General features: G+C 51.3%; 2 protein-coding genes across 4 annotated transcripts in view; one reads left to right on the top strand and one right to left on the bottom strand.

Moving 5' to 3' along the window:
• The first annotated feature begins 677 nt into the window (after positions 1-677).
• On the top strand, positions 678-21,032 carry LOC141978269 (tumor necrosis factor receptor superfamily member 10A-like). Of its 2 annotated transcripts, none has more exons than XM_074940250.1 (10): positions 678-899; positions 9,458-9,596; positions 11,811-11,942; positions 14,129-14,243; positions 14,459-14,547; positions 14,787-14,897; positions 15,572-15,609; positions 16,657-16,866; positions 18,221-18,293; positions 19,237-21,032. In XM_074940250.1, the coding sequence occupies exons 1-10, from the start codon at positions 840-842 to the stop codon at positions 19,524-19,526; spliced, it is 1,257 nt and encodes a 418-aa protein (XP_074796351.1). In that variant the 5' UTR covers positions 678-839; the 3' UTR covers positions 19,527-21,032. The 2 variants fall into 2 exon arrangements, with proteins under 2 accessions (XP_074796351.1, XP_074796352.1); XM_074940251.1 differs by having other exon boundaries at positions 15,572-15,603; positions 19,237-21,031.
• Positions 21,033-21,088: 56 nt separating this feature from the next.
• Positions 21,089-26,710, bottom strand: part of RHOBTB2 (Rho related BTB domain containing 2) — a 32,413-nt gene continuing 26,791 nt past the window's right edge. For both annotated transcript variants that reach the window (XM_074940248.1, XM_074940249.1), the window contains 4 exons: positions 25,947-26,097; positions 25,156-25,244; positions 24,440-24,545; positions 21,089-24,198 (listed from right to left, as the gene is read on the bottom strand). In XM_074940248.1, the coding sequence (XP_074796349.1) occupies positions 23,957-24,198; positions 24,440-24,545; positions 25,156-25,244; positions 25,947-26,097 (588 nt within the window). In that variant the 3' untranslated portion in view covers positions 21,089-23,956. The remainder of the gene's footprint in view (positions 24,199-24,439; positions 24,546-25,155; positions 25,245-25,946; positions 26,098-26,710) is intronic.

The following is a 26,710-nucleotide window of genomic DNA, read 5'->3' as shown; positions in this document are numbered from 1 at the left end:
AAATAAATTGGTTAGTCTCTAAGGTGCCACAAGTCCTCCTTTTCTTTTTAAATTTTGGAATTTCCTCCAGACTTCACTTGCAACTGAGAACTGTGCCTTTGCATCATGCAAACGATTGCTTTTAAATTATTTGTCCTGTCTTGTTCTTGCCATTGTGTTTTTTTTAAGGCAGTGAACAGAGAACTAGATCAAACTTTTAACGAAAGCCTCCATCCTGCAGTCACTTAAGCACACCAGTTGGGTTACTGAAGGGAGTAGTTTTACTGAACGTGGGTAACACTTGGTGATTCCCTGTTCCTGTTATTCCCTCTGGCGCACCTGGCACTGGCCACTGTCTGAAGACAAGACACTGGGCTCCATGGACCTTTGGTCCAACCCAGTAGGACCGTTCTTATGTTCCTGTTTGGGGGACTTGCAAAACGTTACCTTCTCCAAATCAGGGGCATTACTCACACGAATAAAGTAACACACATGCATGAGTGTTTGCAGGATCCCTCCTTGCAGTGGAGTTAAGTGACGTCCCACGCCCAGGTGCCTGCAGCTAACGCGGGTTACAGAGAGAGAGAGAGAGGTGCGCACTTATCTAATCACCAGCTCCAGGTCCAAAGGACTGCATCCTCCCGCGCCCGCCCCTCCCTCCGCCTCTGGGCTCCTCCTCCTCTAGATTGCTTGATGCAGCTTTCGCTTACTTGAATAGTGGCTAGCGAGCCGCGCGGAGCGCTCGCTAAGGCGTTCTCCGGGACTAAGCTGAGGCTACAGACAGAAAAAACCGAAAGCGAGAGGAGTCGTGGCCGTGGTAGTGGAGTGCTAGGGGTGGTGTCCCCCTTCTCGCCGGCGGGATGAGCTCTGGGCTGGCCAGCATGAGTGCTAGCCTGCTGCTGCTTCTCTGCCTGCTCGCGGTGAGCCATCGATCGGACCCAGGCGCCCCAAGGGAATTGTGGGGGGGGGGGGGGGAACTCCGGGGCAGAGCCCCCTTGGCGGGAGGACCTGGAGCGCCCCTTCACCTGGGTGCAGGCTGGGCCGGGGTTGGAGCTCCCTGGGTCTCCCCTCCGCTGCGGAACGTGTCCGGACTTGTGCGCTCCCTTCCTCACGATGGCAGATCTGGGGCTGGGACTCGCATGGATAAGCAAGCGAGAGGGGCAGGGGGGCTCACCTGGGCACTCTTCAAGCCGTGTTTGTGTGTGTGTAACTGGCGGGGGGGGGGCGGCGGCGAAGGGAGTTGATCACAACAAGCCGGTATGGACAGGTCTGTGCGCGAAAGGCTGCCTGGCTGCGGTAAGCGAAGACTGACCTACCCCGCGGGGAGAAGCCCTTCTACCGGGATAGCCCTGGCTACGCCGGGGGTTAAGCCCTGCCTTGCTCGGGGGGGTGGATTTCCGAGCGACGTAGTTACACCCAGATAAGTCTGTCGTGTAGACCTGGCCGAATACCTGGAGAGCGCTGGGGACTGGGTTCGCTTTGCGCTCTGGCTGCGGTACCCGGCCCCAAGAGCCTGCAGGCTCCCCGCACCCCAGGGCCCGGGGGGACTTTCCCTTCTCCTGGATTCTCAGCGCAGGTTCCCTGCGCCGAGGTTTCCTGCTCGGCTTCGTCTGCTGCTGCCAACGCGCCGAGCCCTTGCGAGCTCTGTGTCTTGGGGCCTCTCTTCTAACGATGGGCTGAGAGCGCGCCTGGGGTTAGTAACTTTTCGGGCCCGATCCGGCTGCTCTGACTGAGGAACAAGGGACTTTCTCATTTTATTTTCTAAACTAATAAGGTTTGAGTTTTGGGGAACGTGTTTCTTGGGCTGTGAACTTCCCAGTGTAGTTTGCTCACCCCTGCTTTAGAGCATACACCCAGCCAAACTTTATTCGGCCCGAGAGCCACATCGGGGTTCTGAAACTGTATGGAGGGCTGGGTAGGGAAGGCTGTGCCTCCCCAAACAGCCTGGCCCCTGCCCCCTATCTACCCCCCTACCCCCTGAGAGGCCCCCCAGGACTCCCATGCCTATCCAACCCCTCATCCCCTGACTGCCCCCCCCCCCCCGAACCTCTGCCCCATCCAACTGCTCCCTGTCTCCGACTGCCCCCCCCCCCAGGATCCCCTGCCCCTTATCCAACCCCCGCCCCCTTACCATGCTGCTCAGAGCACCAGGCCTGGCACCTGTGCTGCCTGGCCAGAGGAGTTGAGGCCACGGGGGAGGGGGGACAGAAGGGGAGGGGCCGGGGGCTAGCCTCCCTGGCCAGGCAGGACAGCCTCCCCGTGGGCCAGATGCAGCCAGTGGACCGTAGTTTTCCCGCCTCTGCTCTAGAGCTTGGAGACTCCTGGAAAAAATGGTCGTTTTGCCATTAGCATCAGTTGGGGCAGGATTTCGCTCATAATCTGCAGTTCTCTTTGGCTGCAGAAAGTGCAGTTGCTTTTTGGATTCTGGCCTGTCCATGCTGTGGTTGAAACTGGGCTAGCCACCGCTGTGTTCAAAGCAGCAGTCTCATACCTTGTCTCTTTCCATGTTCCTCCCCTCGTTGATTTCTCTTTGTTCTGCTGTTGACAGCCTTGTCATAATCTGTCCTTGCTTCTCCCACTCCCTCATCTGTGCCTCCATCGTCTGCCCTGTATGTCAAACACTTGTATGAACCCATCTCTCAGGTTATAACGTCTCCACCGGGAAGGCCATCAGATGTGACTTTTAGAAACAAAAACAAACCCCAAGCAACATACTGAAAGAAACAGTTCGGCAGTGACGAGCCTCACGTACTGATGTGTGTGTTTAGCGTCACCCTTTTCCTTCCTCTTGTTACCCCATAATTGCTGAGTCATGTCTGAACTTGACCTGAACTCTAACTTTACTCACATGACTAGACCCCTGGAGCTCTATCTGGGAACTACATTCACTAGGGCTCCAGGGGTTCAAGTGTCTGCAAATCAGGGCCTTCACCTGTAAGGACTTGGGGCAGAGTGCATGGCTTCATTTGTTTCTGGGAAGCACTTAAAATGCTTCTGGGTACTTAAAAATAACTGAAGACTGTAATCTCTCTGGGGCAAGGGTCATGAAGTGTTAGGTCAGTTTAGAAGTGTTTTATAAAATGCAATATAGACTTAGTATTGTTTCCTTCACTGGTGTGGACATCAGAGCTTTTTTCAGAATGTTGTAAGCCTGGTGTAGATTCTCGGCTGGCTACTTTGCTCCAAAACTTGGTTTTATTGGCAGGAGAGGCAAACGGGGGGGGTGTGTGTGTGAGGCATGCTTAGGCTAGGTCTACACTAAAACTTCAAATCGCTGCCCATGGAGCGCTCCCGTGGCAGTGCTTTGAAGCGAGTGTGGTCCTGCAGGAGCTCTCTCCCAGTGCTCCTGATAGTCCACTTCCACGAGGGGAATAGCTCTGAGTGCTGGGAGCCTGTCCACACTAGTGCTTGAAAGGGCTCAAACTTGCTGCGCTCAGCGGGGCAATTTCTCACACCCCTGAGCCAGCAAGTTAAAGCACTATAAAATGTAAGTGTAGCCAAGCACCTAGAACTGTGCTGGCCACAAACTATGATGATCTAAGGGCTGAAAACCGATCTATTCTCTCTCATACTGCACATGGGGTAATGTGGCTCTGGGTTATGTTTAAAATATGGCTAGTTTCCTTCTATGCTGCAAAAAATACTGACGTCCGATGTGGCCATCCAAACTTACGTTGAAACCGTTTTGTTTCAGTCCTTGTTCGAGTAGGGCCATGGGAGGCGCTTGCTATATTAAACTACTTGTACTAATGACAGGTTTCAGAGTAGCAGCCGTGTTAGTCTGTATTCGCAAAAAGAAAAGGAGGACTTGTGGCACCTTAGAGACTAACCAATTGATTTGAGCACAAGCTTTCGTGAGCGACAGCTCACTTCATCGGATGCACCTTTACTTGTACTAATGTCACTTTCATTCTCCTGAACTGTGTTAGGAGCTATTGGCGGTTGCTGTTGGTGAAATTCATTCCTGTGTGGCCAGCCGGCACCATTTAAGTGGTGCCCAGGCCTTGCTGTAGCTCTGTGCATGGCGGGGCGGGTGTGTGAATTTCTCGCTATAAGGGACTCGTACTGCACTAAATAGCAGTCTGCATGATGGACTATAACTGCCCAGGCCTGTCTTCTGGTGGGAGAATTATGCTCTCTTCTCCAGGCTTGCCTCTTAAAAATCTCTCTCATTTGGGAGAAGTAGCCTCTGCAGGCAGCTATGTATTAATATTACTAGGGTGAGTAGTTTTAAGAACATCAGTCTCATCACTGGTGACTGATTTACGTTTCCTGTTTTCATCTCAAAAAGCCTTCCCTGGCTGTATGGCACGAGCCTCGTGTGTTTTAGCTTTGAGCTCAGTAGAGGACTCTTGCTGGCAAACCTGTGCCTTCGGTGGCCCAATAGGGGCCTGAGTTGACTGCCTGGATGAAGGCCGTGTTCGAGGAAATGCTGTACAGTCCTCAAAGGCTAAGCCAGCTTTGCTGAAGGCTGAGAAAGGATCCCACTGACTTCAGTGGAATGGGGATTAGGCTCCTGGAAAGGGATGTGACAGGTTTTCTCAGCGGATGAGGGATATAGCCACGTGACCTTCACCCCACCAATGTGTCTTAACCCTGAGCTGGAGGGACCAGTTCAGTCAGTCCTTGGTGTCTCTGCTGGGTGGGAAGGGGTTAGGGAAGAAGGAAGGTCTTATGGTTAAAACACAGGGTTGAGACAAGGTTATATTCCAGATTCTGCCGCAGATGAACTATGGATAGGTCTATAGACTCAGCTCTGAGCCTCTTCCAAGTCCGATTGTGTGTGGGGACGGGTCAGCAAACACTCAGGACCCAGATCCTAGAACCTATCTTGGGGGTCTGGGGCTGATCCCAAGTCCCGCTGTGATTTGGGTCCAAGCCCTATCATTTTGCAGTGTGGACACAACTCAAGCCACGGACCCAAGTCAGAGGGTCAGCGTGCTGCAGTGGGGGTCATTAGTAGGGCTGTCAGACCTGGATCTAGCAATTGTAAGCCCAGGTTTATAATGCAGTGCAGATGCTCGGCCATAGACTGAGAAATACCGAGTCCATGAGCTCGGGTTCGACAGACTACAGTTTACAATGCAATATAGATATACCTTATGTGATCTTGGGCAAGTCTCTTCATCGTTTGTGTCCGATTCCAAGCTTCTAAACGGGATATGTCCCAACCATAGGGGGCTGAGGCTTTATGTAAAACGTGCCCTCTGAAGATCACTCGGGGCTTCTCAGTTTAAATTTGTATCCTTTTGAAGGGAATAGCCAGGAGCTGTCTTGGGGTGACTGATGTAAGGTGCTGCCATTGGGTGTCTGCTGATAACGTGCTCTCATGTTAAGAACGTTCTGGTGAGCTTCTATTCGCTCCCTTGCTTGGTGAGTTTCAAGTCTTGTGTTTATTGAGACCTGCCTAAGCTACAGATGAAGCTGTTTTTCTTAGAGTTGGGGTTGATAGTGGCTAATTGCAGGTTAGACAGGGTTTATTACTGAGAGGTGAAAGCAAACTTCATTACCTGTGGGTAATTTGAGTGGATATGTGGATTGTTGGTCAAGTTGTAAATGCCTTGTGTTCAATTTGATGGCACTTCTGTGTTTGTCTATTTGTGTCTCTCACAATCACTCTGGAACACGGCATCTGATCAATTCTAAAATTTCCAGGAATGTTTTTGGTCTCAAGGGCCAGAATCCTATTAATTGGGAGGGGGAGTGGGGGATACCTTGAGCCCTTGCCATCTGAGTAGTGCAGCTATAACTTTAAGCACCTCTGCAATTGTCTAGATCCGCAGTTCTCAAGCTGTGGGTCGGGACCCCATTTTAATGGGGTCGCAAAGGCTGGCTTAGACTTGCTGAGAGACTGGGGCTGAAGCCTGAGGACTTCAGTCCTGGGCAGCAGGGCTCAGGTTACAGGCCCCCTGTCTAGGGCTGAAGCCCTTGGGCTTTGGTCCCCCTGCCCTGGGCAGTGGCGTTTGGGTGGGCTCAGGCTTCAGTCCCCACTTCTGGGGTCATGTAGTAATTTTTGTTGTCAGAAGGGGATCGCGGTGCAATGAAGTTTGAGAATCCTCAGGTCTAGATCAAATGGCCCCATTAACACCTTCCCGTGTAATACCCCTGCTCCTCCTTCCAGCGGAGTCATTCAGGGTGTCAGTAGGTTACAATCTCCCAGACAAATAAGGGGAGGTATGAGGATGTGGCCCCAGCAGAGGGGGAGAACTGGGACCCTTGTATGGGGCTATATAGAACCCCTGGCAGGGGGGGAAAACTGGGGAACCATGCTGTGGGGGTGCACTGAGCCCTTAGCATAGGGAAAAGTGGTGCATGTACGTGTGTGGGGAATGGCATATGCACAGAGCATTTGCCATGGGTGGGAGCACATAAAAATCCCTGGCGAGGGGAGTTGCGGAGTGGGTGGCATGCAGGGAGCTTGTGGGAGGAATGGAAGAGTGCAGGCAGCTCCTGGTGGGTGCAGTAACTCAGCCGATACAAGCTGGTGCGCGCACCCCTAGTTACATCCACATACCAGTGGGTGAGGGGTTTGTAACCTCCCTAGCTGTATAGAGACACTGCCCCTCACCAGCTCCTCGCTAGCAGGCAGCCATGTGGGAGGCTCTGGCTCTTACTCTCCAGAGGCTGGGAGTTCTGTCGGGTGGCATGTGACGGTAGGGTGAATAAATTTGTTTTTTAGGGGTTGGCGCTCTTGTCATGCGTGTCCTCGCTGCGTGAGCCTCAAAGATCTGGCGGCTCAGGAAGTTCTGGCGTACTTCCATCCCAATATCTCACCCCCAGTTTCAGGGCCATGCGGTACCCTTACCTCCTGCCCTAACCCGTGTTGAGTTGTAGCAGCCACCTCTCATTGCAGAAGTGCGTGATGCAATCCTGGATCGGGGGAGGGGGGTGTTCTTGAAGCACCTCGGGATCTGTGGGGTTGATGAATGCAGCTAAAATGTCAGTGCATTGCTGCAGATGGCAGTGATGTGTTGCCTTGAGTTGATGGGATTGTACTGGAGTAATCGAGGATAAGGAATGTCCTCTATTGCAGGGCTCTGGAGTTTCCTCCACCTCAAGCTTTCACCCAATCGTACAGTTAACCAGGGAATGGCTGTGGCTCTGGGATAATGGAGGGGAAACCAGGGGTGAATTTCGCTCTGTCCATCCAGCAAAAGATCTGTGTGCTTGAAGAAAACACGAGAGTGTCTCCCCTGGCTGCTGATGTGTACTTGAAAGTGCAGCCCTGATGCTGCAAAGAACAAACAGAGGAGTTTGCGCTTGCTATGGAATGGGGGCTGGCCTGAAGAATGTTTACGGATCTGAGTCATCCTAGGTTCAGGGAGCACCATTGCGTGAAACCAGCTGCAGCCAGTTTCCTAGCTCACACCCTCCCCAGTAAAAGTGCGTTGAGGGGGTTGGGGGCAGTTTACACAGCTCGGATCTGTGCAGTTATTTAATGTCAAGTGCATTTTAATTGTTTCAAACCTTGTTTCCTGCAGAGATTTTTTTTTTTTTTAAAGCTGCTTCTGGCTCCCTCAGGGAACTTTTTCCTTTCTGCTTTTAAAAAAACAACCACCTGTGTTCTTTCCAACTGGCCTAGAAAGATTGGGATGAGTGAGGAAGGACTAGCCCAGGTGGTGCCAGAGACTGGGGTGGGAGGAAAAAATGGTCTCTTTTTCGGTTAGAAAGAGAGGAAGGGAGTGGAAGCTTAGTTTGGTGGAGGGATGATGAAGGCCTGTGGAATGCAGAAAGTGTTACTGGATTGTCTCCACTGTTCCCTGCATAAATTTAGTGCGGGGTGTGGGGGAGGTGGCGGTATCTGAGCTGTGCCTCCAGCTGAAGAATCTAAGGAGATCTTTTTTCCCCCAGCTCATCCTGTTTGGGAATGACCACATCCTCCTTCACCCCGTACTTGCTTCTGCAGTCGCACCAGGCTGATTTGTAGGGGGTAGAGACTCTAAATCGTAGACTATCGGGATTGGAAGGGACCTCAGGAGGTCATCTAGTCCAACCCCCTGCTCAAAGCAGGGCCAATCCCCAATTTTTGCTCCAGATCCCAAACAGCCTTCTTAAGGATTGAACTCTCAACCCTGGGTTTAGCAGGCCAATGCTCAAACCACTGAGCTATCCCTTGCGCTCCTGACATCCCATTGTCTGTTTCTCTGTCTCTTGTCCCTTCCCTTTCTCTCTCCCTCCCTCCCTGGTAAGGAGTGTGTATGGGGTGGCAGGGGAGTTTAAGGAAGGTTGCAATCTGATACTTTTGTCCCGGTGTGAATAAAAGCGGGAACTAGTGGGGAGGGGCAGATGGGGGGGGCAGGCAAGTGGCAGAGACTAGAAGTTTGTTATGGAAACAGGTAAAAGGGCCACGCAGAGGAGACCCCCTAGAAAAAAGCTTTTCTTGTGGAGTGTCCTGAGAGAAGACGAGTCCCCGTAACTTCTGGGAGCCTCTTGGATTCCTGTCTTGCCACAGCAAGGGAGCTTTCCCCAGATTTGTTGGGCCATCTGGCTTGTGCTGGAAGTTGGGGAAAGCCATATTCTATTGCTGAAGGTCACAAGTCAGGCACAGAATAACTTGTATGTACATGTGGGGGTAGATAACAGTGCCTGCCTCTGTAAAGATGCTCTGGTGAAAGGTGCAACAATGTTGTTGTCCTGCAGAGGGGCTGGCTGCACTGTAGCGTGGGGCTGGTATTTTGGCCCAAGATAAATCCAGGGTGTGTCCACACTAACTCCAATCTGACCTCTAGAAGTTGAGGTCTGATGCAACATCCTCCTATGAATGGGTAATGACTAGAGCAGATAAAAACAGGCCATGGACTTCCTGATCTTCTAGACCAGATTAAGGGGAATAACACAAGGTTACCTCATGTTCAAGGCTGTTCATTGAGAGCTCTGGCCTCCTCACAAACCGTGAGGTTGAAGCTTGAGTCACTCTGAGCCCGCTTGTGGCATAGCTGGCAAACTTTTAGCATCGGGGGGGGGGGGGTGGCGATGCTGTTTTTGCGTGTGCTCCCCTTTCTCCTCCAGCACCTCAATCCCACCACAATTGACCGTTTGTTCACAAGCACCAGACACAGGTGGGAGAGAACCGTTACAGGGAAATGTTGATAATCCTGCACCCTTCTGTAGGCCCTTACATCTGGGGATCCCAGTAAACCTTTATTAACCTCTGCAGGGGGTTGAGGGCCTCTCTTCTTCCCTGAAGGAACCTGAGTATAGAGGGGGGGAAATGAAGTGCCCAAGACCGCTCAGTGGCAGAGCTGGGACTACAACCCAGGAGTCCTTACTCTCAGTCCTTTGTCCACATCTTTTTTTTTTCTTCCCCTTTGAGTATCTCCCAGTCTCGACCACCGTGCAGCTCTTTCTGGCCTCATGCGCCTCCCCTCCCCCCAGCCATGCTTCCCAGCATTCCAGTCTTCAGCCAGATGCTGTGGCTTCAGCAAATCAGCCACCCAAACTCAACTGACCCTCTGTGTCTTTAAATCTACTTTTATAGCACGGAGCCAAGTCAGCAAGTGTCTCGCTGGCCCAGGATCCAGAGGGGCCCCAGTTGATCCCCATAGCTTTGAGTCGCAGCGCGGAGGACTCTGAGTTCTACAAACACGAAGATCATCTTTGCAGAAAGTGCCCTGCAGGTATGATGCTCCCAGAGCTGCCTTGTCTGCTCCCCTCTCTTCTGTCCACCTGCCTGCACTGTCCCTGCTCTGGGGATAACTAGGAAACTCTGCCGTCCTGCAGCTGCCTGCTGTGTCCTGGGCCTTTGCTATCCAGCCCTGCTCTGTCCCCATCCTGGGGATACAAGGAGGGACTTTGCTCTCCAGCTCTTCCCCGCTCCTTCACCGTCCTGTAGGGGGCATCGCATTCTCCGCCCACTGACCCGTCCTAGCTGTACATGGAGGGGTGTGAGTTTCCATTGCAATTATGCTGCCTGCTCCGGCTGTGCTTGGTGCATGCGCCACTGGGTCTCTGTGTCCATGTCCATCCCTCCCACCTCCCCAGGATACCAGAGCAGTGGGGTTACCAGTTGCCTCTGAGTAGGTAGCAATCTCTCTATCTCATTGCTTCACTGGTGCTCACTCGTCTGCACTAGCACCATAGGAATTGTTAGACTGGCTCACACCAGCGTCCCTCTAGTACAGAATCCTGTCTCTGACCATGGTTGGCTCTGGATGCTGCACAAGGTGTAAGATGCCCATGTCTGTTCTAGAGTGGCTGCCCCTTTGCCCCCCCACCCCCACTCTGTGGTCTGCTCCAGGAACGCCTCTTGGGTCCCAGACCTCTAACCATCACCTCTCCGTGAGCAGGGATCCACGCCCCTCTCCCTCCTGACTAGGGGCTTAGACTTGCAGGCCCCTTGCTCTTATCCTGATGAATGTCCAGACCCTGTGGCCTTGGTTTCTCTCCAAGGGCTATGAGTGGTAGTTGTTATAATGACCGAGTAGCTCTTCTGGAGTACGTTTACTTAATGATAAAAAGGCTCTCTGAGAACATATAAAACAATAAAAGCATCTAAATGCTTTCCCAGTAACACCCTCCCTGATCAGTCTTATGGGGACCCTGGCATTTCCACCCCTTCCACAGTGCAAAAGGTCCTGTCTATCTGAGTCAAAATGAAAGTCCCTCTGTCAGTTCAAACTGGCTCCTTATATCCCAAACTCCTGCTTTGTCTTCCAGCCTCCTGCGAAAAGGTCACTGCCCTTTCCCCCAGGGGGTGTGGGTGGGTGGTCATGTGTAGGATTAGAAGGATTAGTGGGTTTTTTGGTTGGTTTGTTTTTTGGTTTTTTTAAACAGGTAAATGTTTTCACCTTATACCCCCAAACACAAAATCCCATTGATTGAAAATCACAGATACACAAAAGTAAGAAAAATGCGTTTGGATTTCAGGATGTTTACATTGTATATTTTGACACAGGGTGTTGGCCGTTTTCTTTAGCAGTTACAAATATTTAACGTTTTGAATCTCAACATCTGTCACTAAAGGATTATTCCCTGACCACCCATAACTTCCCAAAACTGTACAAATTGAAATAAACACTGATATTGGTCAAAATTGTAATTAAGCTAGCAGAATAGGTTTGAGTGGAGGTGGGAAGAGGGTCCTATAGAAGAGACAGCCCCTAATATTGGGAGAGTCCTGATAAAAGCAGGACATCAGGTCACACTAGCCTCCTCATAGGGCTGGCTAGTTGCATAATCCGCTCTGAGATTTTGTATTAATTCCCCACCCCTTTCCCTGTTGTTCCAGAGTCTGTAGGCCCCCCAACCCAGCAAGTCAGATGTGCATATCTAGAACCTCTATTGACATTGAGGGCTAGTCCAAGGGCCCACATAGTCTGGGTCACCTCAACATAGCAGGTTTTTTTTTTTTTTTTTTTTTTTTTGAAATGTTACCTGCTTTTGGGAGCTGGCTCTGACATACGGATAAGTCAGAACATTAAATACAATGGTCTCAAGACACTCCTGTGGTCATCTCATTACACCCCTGCAGGAGGTAGACTTAGTCTCCTGCTCGTCTTCAGGAGTTATAGATTGGCTTAAACCCTGAAGCAGGAGATTTAATATCACTTCCAACATCATTGTAATCCTAGGTTATCCTAAGTATTTATTAGGATATCCATGTAGATTCGTTTTTGAACCTTGCCAAGTTCTTGGCCTTAACTTCCTGTGTCGGAGAGTTCCACAGTCTAAGTACCCATTATGTGGGTAGTGTTTCCTGTTATCAGTTCTGAGCTTGCTACCTTTTGATTTCAGTGAATGCAGGTCTAGCCCTTTATTTGTGGAAATGCCACCTGTGTACTCTTATTCCTGTATCTGTCTCTCTTCACATATCTTCTCCTCCTTCCCTGCAGGTTTCCATGTTGAAGAGCACTGTATAACCTCAAACACTAGCGGGAAGTGCTCTCAGTGTAAAGAAGGAGCTGAATTCACAGAGTACCCCAATGCGCTTTCCAAGTGCCTGACTTGTCGTGTCTGCAGAAAAGGTACTGAGGAGAAATAGATGCTGAGGTCCTCCGGTCCTCCAGGGGGCAGTTTTTCACGGTACTCAGTTCGCCATGCGAACGATGGAGGGATTGTAAACTCTGTGGGCCAGGGACAGGTGGCTGGTTCTGTTCGTACAGCGCCTAGCACAATAACCTGCTGGCCAATGACTGGGGCTGTTTGCTGCCACTACATTACAAATAAGTGGCTTACTCTGTGGTAAACGGAGTACTTGTGGCACCTTAGAGACTGGTGCCACAAGTACTCCTTTTCTTTTTGCAAATACAGACTAACACGGCTGTTACTCTGAAATCTGTGGTAAACGAGTTTCATAGAATCATAGAATATCAGGGTTGGAAGGGACCTCAGGAGGTCATCTAGTCCAACCCTCTGCTCAAAGCAGGACCAATCCCCAACTAAATCATCCCAGCCAGGGCTTTGTCAAGCCTGACCTTAAACTTCTAAGGAAGGAGATTCCACCACCTCCCTATGGTGGAAACGCATTCCAGTGTTTCACCACCCTCCTAGTGAAAAAGTTTTTCCTAATATCCAACCTAAATCTCCCCCACTGCAACTTGAGACCATTTACTCCTTGTTCTGTCATCAGCTACCACTGAGAACAGTCTAGATCCATCCTCTGTGGAACCCCCTTTCGGGTAGTTGAAAGCAGCTATCAAATCCCTCCTCATTCTTTTCCGCAGACTAAACAATCCTCAGCCTCTACTCATAATTCATGTGTTCCAGTCCCCTAATCATTTTTGTTGCCCTTCGCTGGACGTTTTCCAATTTTTCCACATCCTCTTTGTAGTGTGGGGCCCAAAACTGGACACAGTACTCCAGATGAGGCCTCACCAATGTCGAATGGAGGGGAACGATCACGTCCCTCGATCTGCTGGCAATGCCCCTACTTATACATCCCAAAATGCCCTTGGCCTTCTTGGCAACAAGGGCACACTGTTGACTCATATCCAGCTTCTCGTCCACTGTAACCCCTAGGTCCTTTTCTGCAGAACTTCTGCTGAGCCATTCGGTCCCTAGTCTGTAGCGGTGCATTGGATTCTTCCGTCCTAAGTGCAGGACCCTGCACTTGTCCTTGTTGAACCTCAACAAGAGTTTGGCCGAGAGCATCTTGTATTAGAGGGGCTAAAAGTTACTGAGTGATGGGCAGATGCACAGCACGTCCTGCTGGTCTATTATAGCAGGATTAGTGCTCGGCTTTTGGACAACAGAGCAGGCATAAGCAGGTGCAGCACCACTGACTCCATTGTACCTGCATATGCCAGGGCTGGATTTATCCCATTATCTCTCTAAAATATAACAAACTGGGCAATTGTCAAGGCTTGAATTGAAGACTTTGAGCTCTGCAGCACGGACCTTTGCTACTTGAGTTAGTGCAGTACTAACTGTTATCGGGCAGCAGTTATAGGCCATCTTCCGTACGGACCAGCCGCTGTGGGTGGAGATGCAAGGTATGCTTTACGAGTAGGCTGGAAGGATTAGACTTTTATTGGTAAATGTCAAGTTCACATATGTACACCCTGACACACATTTCCATTGATAATGACTGAAATTTACAGATGGGCAAAGTAAGCGAAATGCTGCTTGAGAACTTACTAGAGTTTGGCTTAAGGATATTTACTTTTTTATATTTTGACATGGGATGTTGACGGTTTTTTTTAGCAGTTACAGAATCTCACTGTCCTTTAATTCCCTGACCTTCCTCCCCAGTGATTTCCCACGGCTATAATAATTCAAATAGAAAATGCTTAAAACTCAACATCGATATCTGTCAAATTTTATATTTGGTGGGGGGAGGGGGAGGACAAGGAAACCTGAATTTTGCCTACCTTATTTACAAGTGTGAGAACGGCTGTCCGCTCTTGGGTGTATGGATGCAATCAACCAGCGCCTCCTACAGGAGTGGCGGAGGGAGGAGACTTTGGCAAAGAATTCTGGGTAAATTGCTATGCTAAGGAAATGTGACGCAGGATCTTGTCTGGAGAGCAGGCAGGATCTCTAGCCCCAGCGAGAAGGATCTGAGCTCCTCAGCTGAAACCGAGGTAACAGCCTTACCTCGTCAGACCCATTAGTGCAAGAAAAGCCCTTCTTGCTCATTACACGGATGTTGGATGCTCTGTGGGCTTGGGTGAGGTGGTGCTCTAACCGAGTTCTTTCCTGTGCTCTCCAGATGAGGTGCAGCTGAGTCAGTGCAACAGCAGCAAGAACACACAGTGTACTTGCAAGAATGGTACCTTCTGCTCTCCAGACCATCCCTGTGAAATATGTCAGAGGTGCAGACTCAGGTCAGAGCTGCTGGTGTGCTGAGTTGGGGAGGAAGCGGGGGAAATACCTGACCCTGGCTGTGGGAGGTGGGTGAGTCATCCGCGCTGAAGCAGAAGCATCTGATGACCCGGCTCTGTAGGCTTGCCCTTAACTCTGTTGTGGGGAATTCTGTGACTTGCCCTGCCCCTGGCTGGCCGGCCTCCCTCGTTCTGATCCATTCTTGTCTTTTTCCCAGGTGTCCTGAAGGAGAAGTGCAGGTCAGTTCCTGCATGCCACAAAGTGACATCCAGTGTGCGCATCCCACAGGCCCTCCTCCTGCGGCAGGTAAGGGCAGAGGGTTATCGGAGTGGGTGTTGAGGGGAGATGCCTGCAGAAGCAGTGGGAGTTCATGTTTAACTTGGTGCTGTACTTGAAGGAGAAAGGTGGGTGTTCAGACTCCGTGGGCCTGCTTCTTTTCACTCAGTGCTGTGAATAAGAAGCGACTTCACTGGAATTGCTGGCTGAGAGGAGAATCTGGCTGTTTTTCGTGAGTGCTTTCTCAGGCCCCGTTTCTTCTCGTTCAGGTGGCATTGCAGGCTGGACAGCAGTTGGGATTGTAGCACCACTCCTCATATTCATGATCCTGCTTGCAGTCTTGCTGTGGTGTTTTTACAGCCGCAACTCGTCTTCTGGAGGTAAGAGATGCTCACAGGGCGGGGGTCATATGACACAGGGAAGGTTGTACATTGAATCCTGGCAGTGAAAAGTGACTCTCTGCAAAGTTTTTTAAGAACACACCTGTGTTTTGGGGGGCCTGTATCTTGGGACCCCACAAACTGTGCCCCTTCCCCTCTGCTGGCATGTCAGCCTTCAGGACTATCTGATGGTGCGTGTGGATCTTAGAGCACTTTGGAGGAAGAACTATCAGCTTTGAACAGAGGTTTTTTTCAACCTTAATTGTGGCGTAGCCAGGCCCTAGCCTGGCCCTTTGTTCTCAACCTGCTGGCTGCTTGGGGTCTAATCAGCACACAGCTGTGGCCGGCATGACCTCCTCGGAGGGGTGTGTGTTAGAGAGATTGTGTGGATGTGGCCCACCTAACACACAGAGAGCTGCGGCCCACAGTGGTAAATAGGTTGAGAACCACTGCCCCTAGTGTAATGGGAAGGGTGGCTTAGCCAGTTGTGGGTCTTGTGGTTGGGTTGTAGCAGCTAAACAGAACTCAAATGGCTTGACTGTGGGGCAGGAATGACTCTGCTCAGGCTTGGCTGCATGCCACCTCCTTCTGCACAAGGAGCCTGTGCAAGGGAAAGACAGGAGAGTCAGGGGGAAGGGGTGAAAGCTGCTAATCGGCTCCTGTTTCTTTTCCAGGTGATCCGAGAAAGAAATCAGCCAGCTTCAAGGTGAGGGTGAGTCTGATTTTTACACACACACACACACACACTCATTCGTTCATTCATTCATACTCTGTCACTCACTACCTACTGGGCTTTCAAAGATCTGCCTGTAACCAGAAAGCATGAGCCTTGTAGGTGTCAATGGGATCTGCATAGGTCCAAGTAAGGAAGCTGCTACCACAGGGCTTCCAAGAGCACAGGGTGGGTGGCGGCTCCTTTTTCTTCACTGTCGGAAATGGAGGGGCGTTGGGCCAGAAGCTCTCCTAGCTAGGGGGTGGGGACTGTGGAAATGCAAGGACTCAAGCAGTTGTGTGACTCAAGGCAATCTCTGGCCAGGGAGGGTTTTTTTCTCTCTCCCCCCTTCCCCCACTTTCAACTTGGCCTCTGTGAGGTAGCTGATCCCTTGTCTGCATGATCCCCTTCACCCCCTTCCCTGGAACTCGCCATCGCAGGCACAAATGCAGAGGGCTGTTGACTTGGCAAGCCTCTCGTTGTGAGGGGGGGTGTTTGTCCTATAGCACTCTTGCTCTTGTGTCGTGAGTGGAGATGTGGCAATGAGAAAATTAGGGGTTAGATTAGCTGGGGAGGGAGCCGGGAGGGGAGTGCGAGGTCTGGGGTATGGATCTGAACTCCTGCCAGTTGGTTGTCTGAGAATTTGGCTGCACCGAGGTTGGAAAGCAGGCCTCTTCAAGCTATAAATCTGTCACGGATGGACAGCCTGGTTTAGTATCAGAGGGGAGTTTAGATTCTACCTGCCCTAGCAGAAATGCAGGGTGGGTTGGGACCCCACTTCTGGATTAGAGATTCTCAGGTTGGCCAATATTTCATAGTTAGGCTCTGGGACCACCACATTCCAACCCTCCACCAAACTTGGGTGCTCAGAATCCAGATCTGGGGGTGGAGGGGTTGGATCCATCTCTAACTTACGGTAGCTTCTGAAATCTGCTTCTTCTGAAGTAACCCTTCAATAGGCCTCTCTACAGTCCTGATCCTTTGGAATTTTATACCTCCAGACCTGGCACTGCTGGTTTTATTGTCTTTTTTTTTTTCCTTTTTTAGTTTTCCTTAACGAAGGCTCACATCTTATCACCACTGAGGAACTGCGCTCGAGGGAGGCTGGGAACTCAGGACAACATACGGAATGAGCAGTTAGATCAGGAATCCCAGCATGGGTTGCTGGCTGTGTCAGGCTGCAAAGAAGCTGTAAGGAAGGATAGCCAATGTGAGACTACGGCTCTGTCTGCAGCAGCCAGTGCCCCCAAGCAGGAGGTAACTTACTGATGTGCCCTTACTGCATGTACTAGATCTTAAGACTTAATCGGGTAGATCTCCGTCCCTTTTTAACGTCTGACCTGGTGCAAGTTTCTCTTAGAAACATACCCTTTAAGGTCGGAAGGGACCATTATGATCGTCTAGTCTAACCTCCTGCTCAACGCAGGCCACAGAATCTCACCCACCCACTCCTGTAACAAATCCCTAGCCTATGTCTGAGCTATTGAAGTCCTCAAATTTGATTAAGACTTCAAGGTGCAGAGAATCCTCCAGCAAGTGACCTGTGCCCCATGCTGCAGGGGAAGGCAGAAAACACCCAAGGCCTCTGCCAATCTGCCCTGGAAGAAAATTCCTTCCTGACCCCCAAATATGGTAATCAGCTAAACCCTGAGCACGTGGGCAAGACTCACCAGCCAGATACCCAGGAAAGAATTCTCTGTAGTAACTCAGATCCCACCCCATCTAACGTCCCATCACAGGCCATTGGGCCTATTTACCACTAGTAGTCAATTGCCAAAATTAGGCTATTCTATCATACCATCCCCTCCATCTTCTAACCAAGCAGCTTCTTGAGAGCTGAAGATCACAAGTTCAGTCTTTGCCACTGTGGGGACTAGGTGCCTGTGGCCACAGTGGCCTAGCATGAGTCTACTGATAAAGTGATTTCAGTCTCCAAGCCCCATCCCTTCCCTGTGGGACTGGCCGATCTAGTGCTCCTGGCCAGGGAAGGGAGTAATGAGGGTTAGCAATGCAGGATCTCCCAGCCAGGCCTGGTCTCTTGTGGCATGTGGAAGAACTGCAGGGTCTGCTTCCTGCAGCACTTAACAATATCCCAGGCTGAGCAGAAGCCTTGTAACCCTGGGGTGCTGAACACTCTGCACAGATACCCTGGGTCATGAGCAGGGTCATGGCTTTTTTCCTCCTCTTGTGGAGTGGCAGGGCTGTTCCCCATATCGCAGGTTAGGGGTCCCAGCATATCACTGCTAAGCAGGTTCAGATGATCCTTGTACAGTAGTTTCAACTGAAGGGTCTTGCACGAAAGGCAGACTACTCGGCATAAAATCCCCTGCATGACTCAGCATCAGCCAGGGGAGAAGAGGAAAGTCCCCTTTTTGCTGATGCTTACTGGTAGCTGGTAACGTCAGTGTGCACTGCATTGCAGGTTGCTGGGGGCTTCGATCTGAGAATCCAGCCCAGTAACCATGGGATGGAGGAGATCCTGGAAATCAAGAGCAGCTCTGCCCAGAGGCTCAGACAGTTGCGCTCCGACCTGCCCCATAGGGATCTTTCCGTGTGTCAATCTGTTGCCTAGGGTAATGGAGATGTGTTGTCGTCTTTCCATGTGTTGCAGAGAAACCCAGCATCTCAAATGGCGAGCGGGAGGAGGAAACTGGTTCCAGGGAGAGGAAAGGATCCAATAGAGAGTAAGTGTTCTAGGGCTTTGGGCCTCCATGGGATGTGTTGTAGCCCCAGTGGGTGCTTTCTGAGTGCCACTGCACTCCCCCTCCCCAGTAGCTGAAAACAGGGCTGGTCAAAATATTTTTGTGCTAAAGTTTTTTCTCACTTAATTTTTTTTAGCTGAAATCTAAACAAACTATCATTTTGGGTTTTGGTTTGATTTCTCCCCCTTCTTTGCATAAAACAGGGAGGGGAGGAAAGAATAGAAATGGGAACTTGCAAATTTTTTGGTCAGAAAAACTTAGGAGACAAGTCTTCTATTAACTTTCCCTTCATGTGAGAGGCCATTTCTTGAAGAGTGGCTGACACAACCTCCCTTAGCTCTGGATAAAAGTCACCTCGCCCTGGCAGACAAAGGATCCCTGGAGGAGAAAGGGAACCTTAGTGGGGATCATCCTTTCCCTGTGTGTTCCTGATTGTCCTGTAGCTCAGGGATAACTGTCTAGGGTCCAAAATCCATGTCCCAGTGATCTTCCGGGCGGCCTATTCCCCATGTGGCTGTGAAGAAGGGGGGTGGGGGGAGGGAGAATAAGAAGGGTGACTGGCATTTTGTATAGTCTGAGGCAAATAACTGTTTCCTTTAAAAGGGATAGGGCTAGCCCGTTAACGCAGTTAATAGCAACAAAAGTGAATTATCCCCATGCTTCAGGGCATGATCTGATTACCAGGGTGAGGTGGGGTCAGAAAGAAATCTCTCTGCTTCTCCCATGGGATAATATTGCACAATGAGTATGGGTAGAGTTACATCCAGAGTCTGATGGGGCATATAGGAGTAGCTGGCCTAGTGTAGTGTGATGGGATATGGAAGCTACCAGAAGAGATGGGTAGGTTGTTAGGGACACTGGAAATGCATTATACTCTCTCTACCCTGTTCTCATGGGGTATTTGTGCCCTGGCTCTTTCCCCCAGCTTTGCGGTGCTCCTTCGACACCTTCACTCAAGAAGTGCCCTTCAAGGACTGGAGACGGTTTGGGAGAGCCCTCCTCCTCTCGGAAAACGAGATTGAGATTGCGGAGAGGAGCGACAAGTACTCACAGGAGCCACATTACCAGATGTTATGCACCTGGCTGAACAAAGCCGGCATAGGGGCCTCTGTCAACCACCTACTGGAGACACTAGACAAGATTGATCTCAGGGGCGTCGCAGACATTATCTGCTCCAAGCTTATTGGCCTTTACGAGGAAGAAGAATTAAACTGAACAACAGGGTGGGATTGCCTTGCTTCTCTCCAAGCCATAACCACAAATGCCTCTGAAATCCTGGACACCCCTTGCCCAAAGATTCCCCTTGGCTGCTCCTGAGTAAGGCATCCTTGATAGATACCAGCTGGGCTGGGGGAGTTGGTTGTCTTCTAGAGACACAAGAGCCTTGCAAGCTCTCTAGGAAGAGCGTGATGCTGCCAAAGCTGTTGAACAAACCCCAGGTTCTTCCTCTGAATGACAGAATGTAAGTTACTGTGAGACATCCAGGCTGGGATTTCCTTGTAACACTCCTGTTGCAATGACTCTGCTAATACATTATTGTGGAGCACCAGTGGAATCTTACCCCGGTGGGTATTGGCATCGCCTGGCTCTTTCCAGCTGCAGGGACTTGGCTATCGGCAGCTGCAACTGGCAAAGCTGGTGTGTTTGTCATTCAGGGCTCCCTCTGAAAGCTCTGACTAAATGTTATACCTCCTGCCGCTGCTGCTGGATGCTTCAGCCTTCTAGAAAACTTGTCAAGCCTCAGCCAGCTGGCCAGAGCTTCTACCTCCATCTGTGGCAGGCAGGTTTTAACTGGTTCCTGGGTCATTTGTTACCCACTGTATATTTTAGCTGTAGATACCAGTTTTATTTGCTGTAGGGGTTAGAGCATCTAGTACCTAAAACCTGAGGACTCTACTGGAATGAGGAGCAAATAACTATCTACCCTATTGGTACTGAAACTGTGATCCAGGGGGGTTTTGTTGTCTTTTAGAAGATGCCGAATCCCAGCAGAGAGGAATGATGGCTCAGTGGTTAGGACACTACTTGGGAGACCTGGGTTCACATCCTTGCTCTGCCACAGATTTCATGTGGGACCTTGGGCAAGTCCTCTGTGCCTCCATTCTCCTTCTGAGTAATGGGGATAATAGCACTGCCCAACTTCACAAGGGGTTGTGAAGTTCAGTGTTTCTCCCCTATCAGATGCATAGGGACGCCAGTCCGGACGCCAGTCCAAGTATCTTTTGTGCATAGTTCAGGGACAATTTTATTGGCTGTTGGAATTACCTGCAGTTACTGAACTGGCTGAACTTGACTGCAAGGGGCGACCATCCAGCCCTCCAACAAGCCAGACTGGCACCTGCCGGCCGGTCTCCGCTATCCATCATGCCAGCCCTTGGTAGCGGGCCTCTGCTCAGCGTGACGGCTGTCTAAGCTGCACTTCCTCACGTCCAGCATCTCATGGAAAAGACAGAGGCTACTCATGCTTGAATGTCAAAATTACCCTCCCCTTCCCTTCCCTGACACAATCCCTCCCTGGGTTTTAAAGCTGTGCTTAAAACAAGAAGCAAGAGGTAGATGCCATATTTATGTATTTATTAGGAATTTTAAATGTAAATTAACTTAAAAGGTAATATAAAAATAGGATATTTTTTTTTCCTTTTTCCTGTGTGTGGTAGTTTGTTTATACAGAGCTCTGGCCCAGCCAGGATTTTTAAGTATTTCCAGTTTTTATACATGACTTGTATGAAGGAAGAATAAACTTTTTATATGCTACAATTTCTCTTCTCGTCTCTCTCCCCCCTGCTCCCCGCAGCCTTCAGCCACAATGTTGACTTAGTGGTCTGGGTTTCAATGGAGATGCAGTTGGTGTGTATCTACATAGCTCTAACTGGAGTGAGGTCACATGCTTACATCATCTGGTCCACAGTTCCTTGTGGCTATGTTATGATCCTCCCACAGTGGTTTTTCCCCTTCATGGCAGCAAGCACAGCAGAACAAACTCTTGCTCCTGGGTATCTCTCCACTAACCATGAGATTCATATGCAAATGACCCCCCCAAGTCTCCTGACCATTCACACTTGCTAACATTTAACATCCATACGGCGCAGATGTAAATTACACCAGGTGCACGGCAAAGGACAATCAGACCTTCAGTGGCACCTACCCCAAACCGATCTCATTTTGTGTCAAAACCAACGTTGGCCTGGCAGAAGCAAAGTTATCCACTGTAATAAGCTTTTGGCATCTGGGGGTGGAAGTGGGGCCTCCTTGATAGGTTTGTGTAGTGTCAAAGCCAGCACTGATGCTCTGTTAATGAATCACTGCATCTCCACCAAGCCAGGTTGCAGAGAAACTGCACCCTGGCGAGCTCAACACAGGTCTGGCTTTCAAGGAAAGGTTGGCATGTCTCTAATCAGACACAACCAGAGGGAGAGATCGGGGTTCTGTATCCCTCTGACTTCCCCATCATTGCAAAAGGAGAGGCTGGCTCCTAAGGTTAATATGCCATTGGGCACCGGGTTGACCTGCCCTTTTGATGTGCACAAGATAAGTGCCCCTCTCAGGGAGGGGACGAGCAAAGGAATAAATGACCCTTCTCTCTTGGTACAGAGATGGAATGGATTACCCCATCCTGCCCTTGCCCTGAAAGGTCTCATGCTGCCAGAGCACATCAAGAGGATTGCTGCCCTCAGAGCTCCCCGATTCCATTTTAGCTGTCACCAGCAACATTAAGGCTAATGACCTGACCCAACAAGCAGGGAAACCAATGGAAAGGCTCCCCCTGAATGCATGGCTGTTGGATCAGACCCTAATTCCTCGCTACCTACCACATCCCTGGTCAGCTACTGCTCAGGGGTGTAGCCCAGCCTTGTGGAGGTGGACATGACTTGTAGCAGTGGAATTGGCCCTCTGCTCCAGGTGGGGCATTGAGTGCAAAATGCACACTTCTGCAACTGTCCCTGCCCTCTGGTGGGGAGCTGAGTAACCTCACTGAGGTGTAAAAATATATTTTAAAGATCCTTCAAGACACCTCTATATGAAACTAGCATCCTCCAAAGCTGCTCTGTGGGACAGCTCTTCCTTCAACAGCTGTTGGGATGGGCTAGAACAGGTTCCAGACGCTCCCTTTATCAAAAGAGATGACCATGCCAAAGCACACATGTTCTCTCCCTTTGCCTTGTTCCCCTGACTGCAGGCCCTGAGGTACCACCCTCAATTGGAGAGGGCACCAGACTACAGGCTGGCTCCTTGGCTGAATTTGGATTCAGCATGTGGCTGACAGCAAATCGCTGCTCTGTACCTCTCTGGATGGAGCCTGCTAAATAGTATTAGGCAGGCCTGGAGCAAAACTCCTGCTGACTTCAATGGGAGCTTTGCCTGCGTGAGGTTGATCGACGGCTCTGCTGTTAAACCATTTCATGTGAGTGGCGGCGCTCAGCTGCTTTGCCTTAAACTACCTCCAGCCAGCCCGTGGCTTTGCCAGGTGTGTGGCTGGCTTGGTGGGGGCATGGGAGCGATTAGTCAGGACTGATATCCGCAGGGGCAGGTGGGCCCTGCCTTCTCAAACAGCACCTGCTTCCTTCCAAACACACAGGGACCATGCTGGTCTTTAAAATACCATTTATTACAATGGAGCCTTCAGAGCTCAAATCCCAACCACTGGGAGTTGGGGGGTGTGTGTGTGTGTGTGTGAGGGGTCTTTTAAAAAGAAGTCAGAGTCTGGGGTCCCACACTGGTGCAGAAGCAGCCTGTCCCAAAACAGTCCTCTGGGTAGGCCGCTTCTCAGCTCATCCCCCCCCACTTGGCCCTGGCTAAACCTGCAGCCTCTTCACAGAATCTCAGCAGACCCCAGCTGGGATTGTTAAATGCAACATCCTCCTGGGAGAGCTGGCTAAGCAGGAAGGAAGGCAGAGGACTGGGGTGGGGCTCTCAGTCAGAGGAGCTGGCTGCTTCGTGAAGATACTCTCCACCTGCAACAAAGCAAGACTGATTCCCAGGCTGAAGCTGCTTGGGTGTCCATGGGGCTTTCCTGGAAGGTTGTCCAGGCTTAGGCTGGTCCCAGGAGATGCACCCTGCCTAAGCAAATGTTCCAGAGGCCAGAGCCAGGCCGGTAAGTGCAAAGAGAAACAGGCTGCTCCCTGTCAAAGGAGCCCCAGCGGAAATCTCGGGGCATGTTCCTGCTGTGGTTTGAAATGTCCCAGGCATGAGGAGGAGTGAGTCACCATTGGACAAAACAAGACACAACCTCCAGTTAAAAAATAAAAGCAGAACCCGAAGGAATTTCATTTTTCTCCTTGTAGAATATTTTTCAAACAAAAAGCTCACGCTCCGGTAAATGTGAAGTTCTCCTGCTAACAAGTCTCTGCAAAGCCAGCAACCCCGCTGTGGGGGCCCTGCTCTGAAAGCCACCCAGTCCTTGTCTCTAGCCAGAGCAACTACAGCAGGGAGCAGGACCCTGGAGAACTCCTAAGGGGATCCAGGGCTCAAAGTCCTGAGCCCCCCTGTATGGTATGTGCCCACCCTACCAAGGACTCTTTCCATATTCTCCACTGAAGGGCTTAGCGGGTGGTGTCTACTCCAAGCCTGGTGGACCAGATGCTGGTACGGGTCGGTCGGCCACCGCCTTCTCACAGGGATGCTGGAGTGAGGGCAAGGGGGGGCTGTCAAACCACAGCTGAGGAGGAGGAGGAAGAAGAGGAGGAGGAGGAGGCTGTGGCTGCTGATGAGGAAGGGGAGGCAGAAGGGGAGGAGGAGGTGTTCCAGAAAAGCCACCTCCTCTTGGGCTGCCGTTTCTGGTGGAGGTAGTCTTCCTTCTCACGCTCCTTCTTGGCCCGCTGGTAGTGATCCTCTTCCTTCAGGTACCAGACCGGCGGCCAGCGGTGCTTCTCAAAGTACTCTTGATTCTCTGAAGGGAGAGGCAGCCCAGGGGCATGTTAACAACAAAACCAGAGGAGGTGGCATCCCACCAAGCCCTGCAGTGGCAAGTGCCCACAGCGCTGAGCTCACTACCCCTTCCCAGGGTGCAGGGCAGTGCTCTTCTGGCTACCCCTCCCCGGGCCTCTTAGAGCTGACCCCACCGTCCCTCCCAGCTGTACTCCACTCCACTGTCCTGGTGAGTGATGAAGAAGGCAGTAGCGAGCACTGACCTGCTGACATGGCCTTCATATCCCGGGGGAACTTCCGACAGACGTTGTTGTAATTAGTGCAGATGTGATGAAGACACCAGTCTGCAAGCTGGTACGCACAGTGAAACTGGAAGAGAGATCGACCATTATAAGCACCAGCACAATACCTGCAAGAGGACATCACCTGCCTTACAAACTACCACCACTGCAGTGCAGCCACCTCTGGGGTGGAAGGCAGGTGTCGTTTATCAATGCACAGCTAACCGCAGAGCCCTTTAGAGGAGGATATGGCATCTCACTGGAAATGCGACAGGCAATTACCCACCCTGGAATTTGGCCACCCTGCAATAGGGTTTTCCGTGACCGCGAGAGGTCAGGATGTTGCTTTCACATCCTGTTTGAAAGGTGGCAGCCCCAAACACCCACCGGTGAGCCATTAGATTCCGTGCTGATGGAAGAGTTCCACCCACACCACTTCATGCACAGTCCAGTGTCTCTTATAGGTCTCCCATCCAGCCGGCGACCCAACCTGGCCCTGTGGTAGCGTGCAAGACTTGATGGGATCATAGAGCATGAAGAACTGCTCGCAAAAGCTCTCTATCTAGCTCCACTCCATCTTCCTGGCCCTTCCCTCCTGGAGTTCTCATCCCCCTGCGAGTGCAGCAACAGCCATCGCCAGCGGGCCATGAAAAGCCACCGGGCAGCACTGGAACTACCCAGAAATGAGCAACTCGTACCTGTGCCAATTCCAGGAACACGAGGACGTCCCCATCGATATCCACCAACATCTGCGATGCCTCCATCAGGCCCGCCACCATGTACTGCTCTGTAACACACACACAGGGGTTAGGGAGCGTTCTGCGGACAACCACTCAGGCAATTGGACCTGTGTTGCCCTCCGGCTGGCTTTACCTCCAGCACCAAGCCACTGGACCTGTGTGAGATGGGTAATGGTGACAGACCCAGCAGGGTGCGTCTGCCATGTTGCAGCCCACACTCCTAGTGGGAGACTCGGCACTGAGCTTGTCATGTCTCTGAACAGCAATGATTCACCAAGCCAGCCCATACTCATGAGGTCCCAAGCCCCCTCCCTTACATGGACAAGCGCTGTCAGGCCATCCTACTGGGCACTGGTTTTCGGGTTCAACCCGCATTGGGATGAGCCTTGGAAAGCTGGCAGGAGAACCCCAAAGCCCGTCTCCCTAAGTCACCACCCCTTCCGATGGAGATGGGTATATGGAGTCCCCGATTAGGGAGGGCCTCTGGGTCTTTTCACTCACTGATGGAGGAAGGAACTGCAGATAAAATGGTCACATCCCAGCTTTCGCTGCCTTCTCCACAGGGGCCAGTGACCCCAGCAGCCCCCCCCCACCCCCCAGTCCCTGATCATTCAGATTCATTTCTAGCTGTAAGCTAGGGTCACAGAACCCCCCTCCCCCTGATTCAGGATGTGGTTGTGGGTGACAAAGCCTGGCTTGCCCCGGGTGCTGCCTGACCACAGGCCCTTCTCACATCCCCCCCAAGTTACCTGTGAGAGCCACCAGGTGCGGCAGACACAGCCGATTGGCCAGGATGATGAGTTTCATGTCGTCGAGGTCCGGGCTCGAGCTGAACTGGCCGGTGTACAGGTACTCGAGAACAGCCCGCATGCAGCTCTTACTGGTGTAAGGGAACACCACCTGTGCAGGAGGGGTGTGGACACAGACAGGGTTACCTTCCACAGGGCAGGCAGGCTCTGTACCCTGCCCCACGCTCCCAGTGCTTGGGGATGCACGCGCTGCCTCTCCCCAGCCCCCACGCAGCAGGAAACCGTCTGGTTCAATCACACCTGCCTGGTCTTTCTGTGGCCTGGCTGCACCCACCCCTCCTTGTCCGCGCTGGGGATTTCAGCTGTCCGTGGCCAAGCAGGGTAAGCTGCCCTGGCACAAATGCTCCCTGCACCACCCCCTGAACCGTCCATGTCTGTCTGTCTGTCGGCACCTTTTTCTGACCGACCCCTTGTCTGACTGCACCCCCCACCGCTTTGTCTGAGCTTTTCTTTGTCTCTTCAGACTTCTCGTTCTCAATCAGGCCATGCACAGTGTGGGCACTGGCCCCAAAAAGTGCTTGAGCCTGATGCTCATTTACTCCCTTCTTGTGTTGAGGGAGGGAAAGGGAGGACAGGCTTTCAGCCCCCTCTGCACTTCCTGTATTCTCCTCCAGCTGTTCCGGGGCCCTGCCTGGCCCCTTGTGTAAGTCAGAACGGCCCCAAGGCTGCTAGAACATATTTACCCCCTATGGGCCCTGGGGAGC

Source organism: Natator depressus, chromosome 26 (assembly GCF_965152275.1).
Source record: "Natator depressus isolate rNatDep1 chromosome 26, rNatDep2.hap1, whole genome shotgun sequence".
NCBI classification, from domain to species: domain Eukaryota; kingdom Metazoa; phylum Chordata; order Testudines; family Cheloniidae; genus Natator; species Natator depressus.
This window is presented reverse-complemented; position numbering and strand designations above follow the sequence as displayed.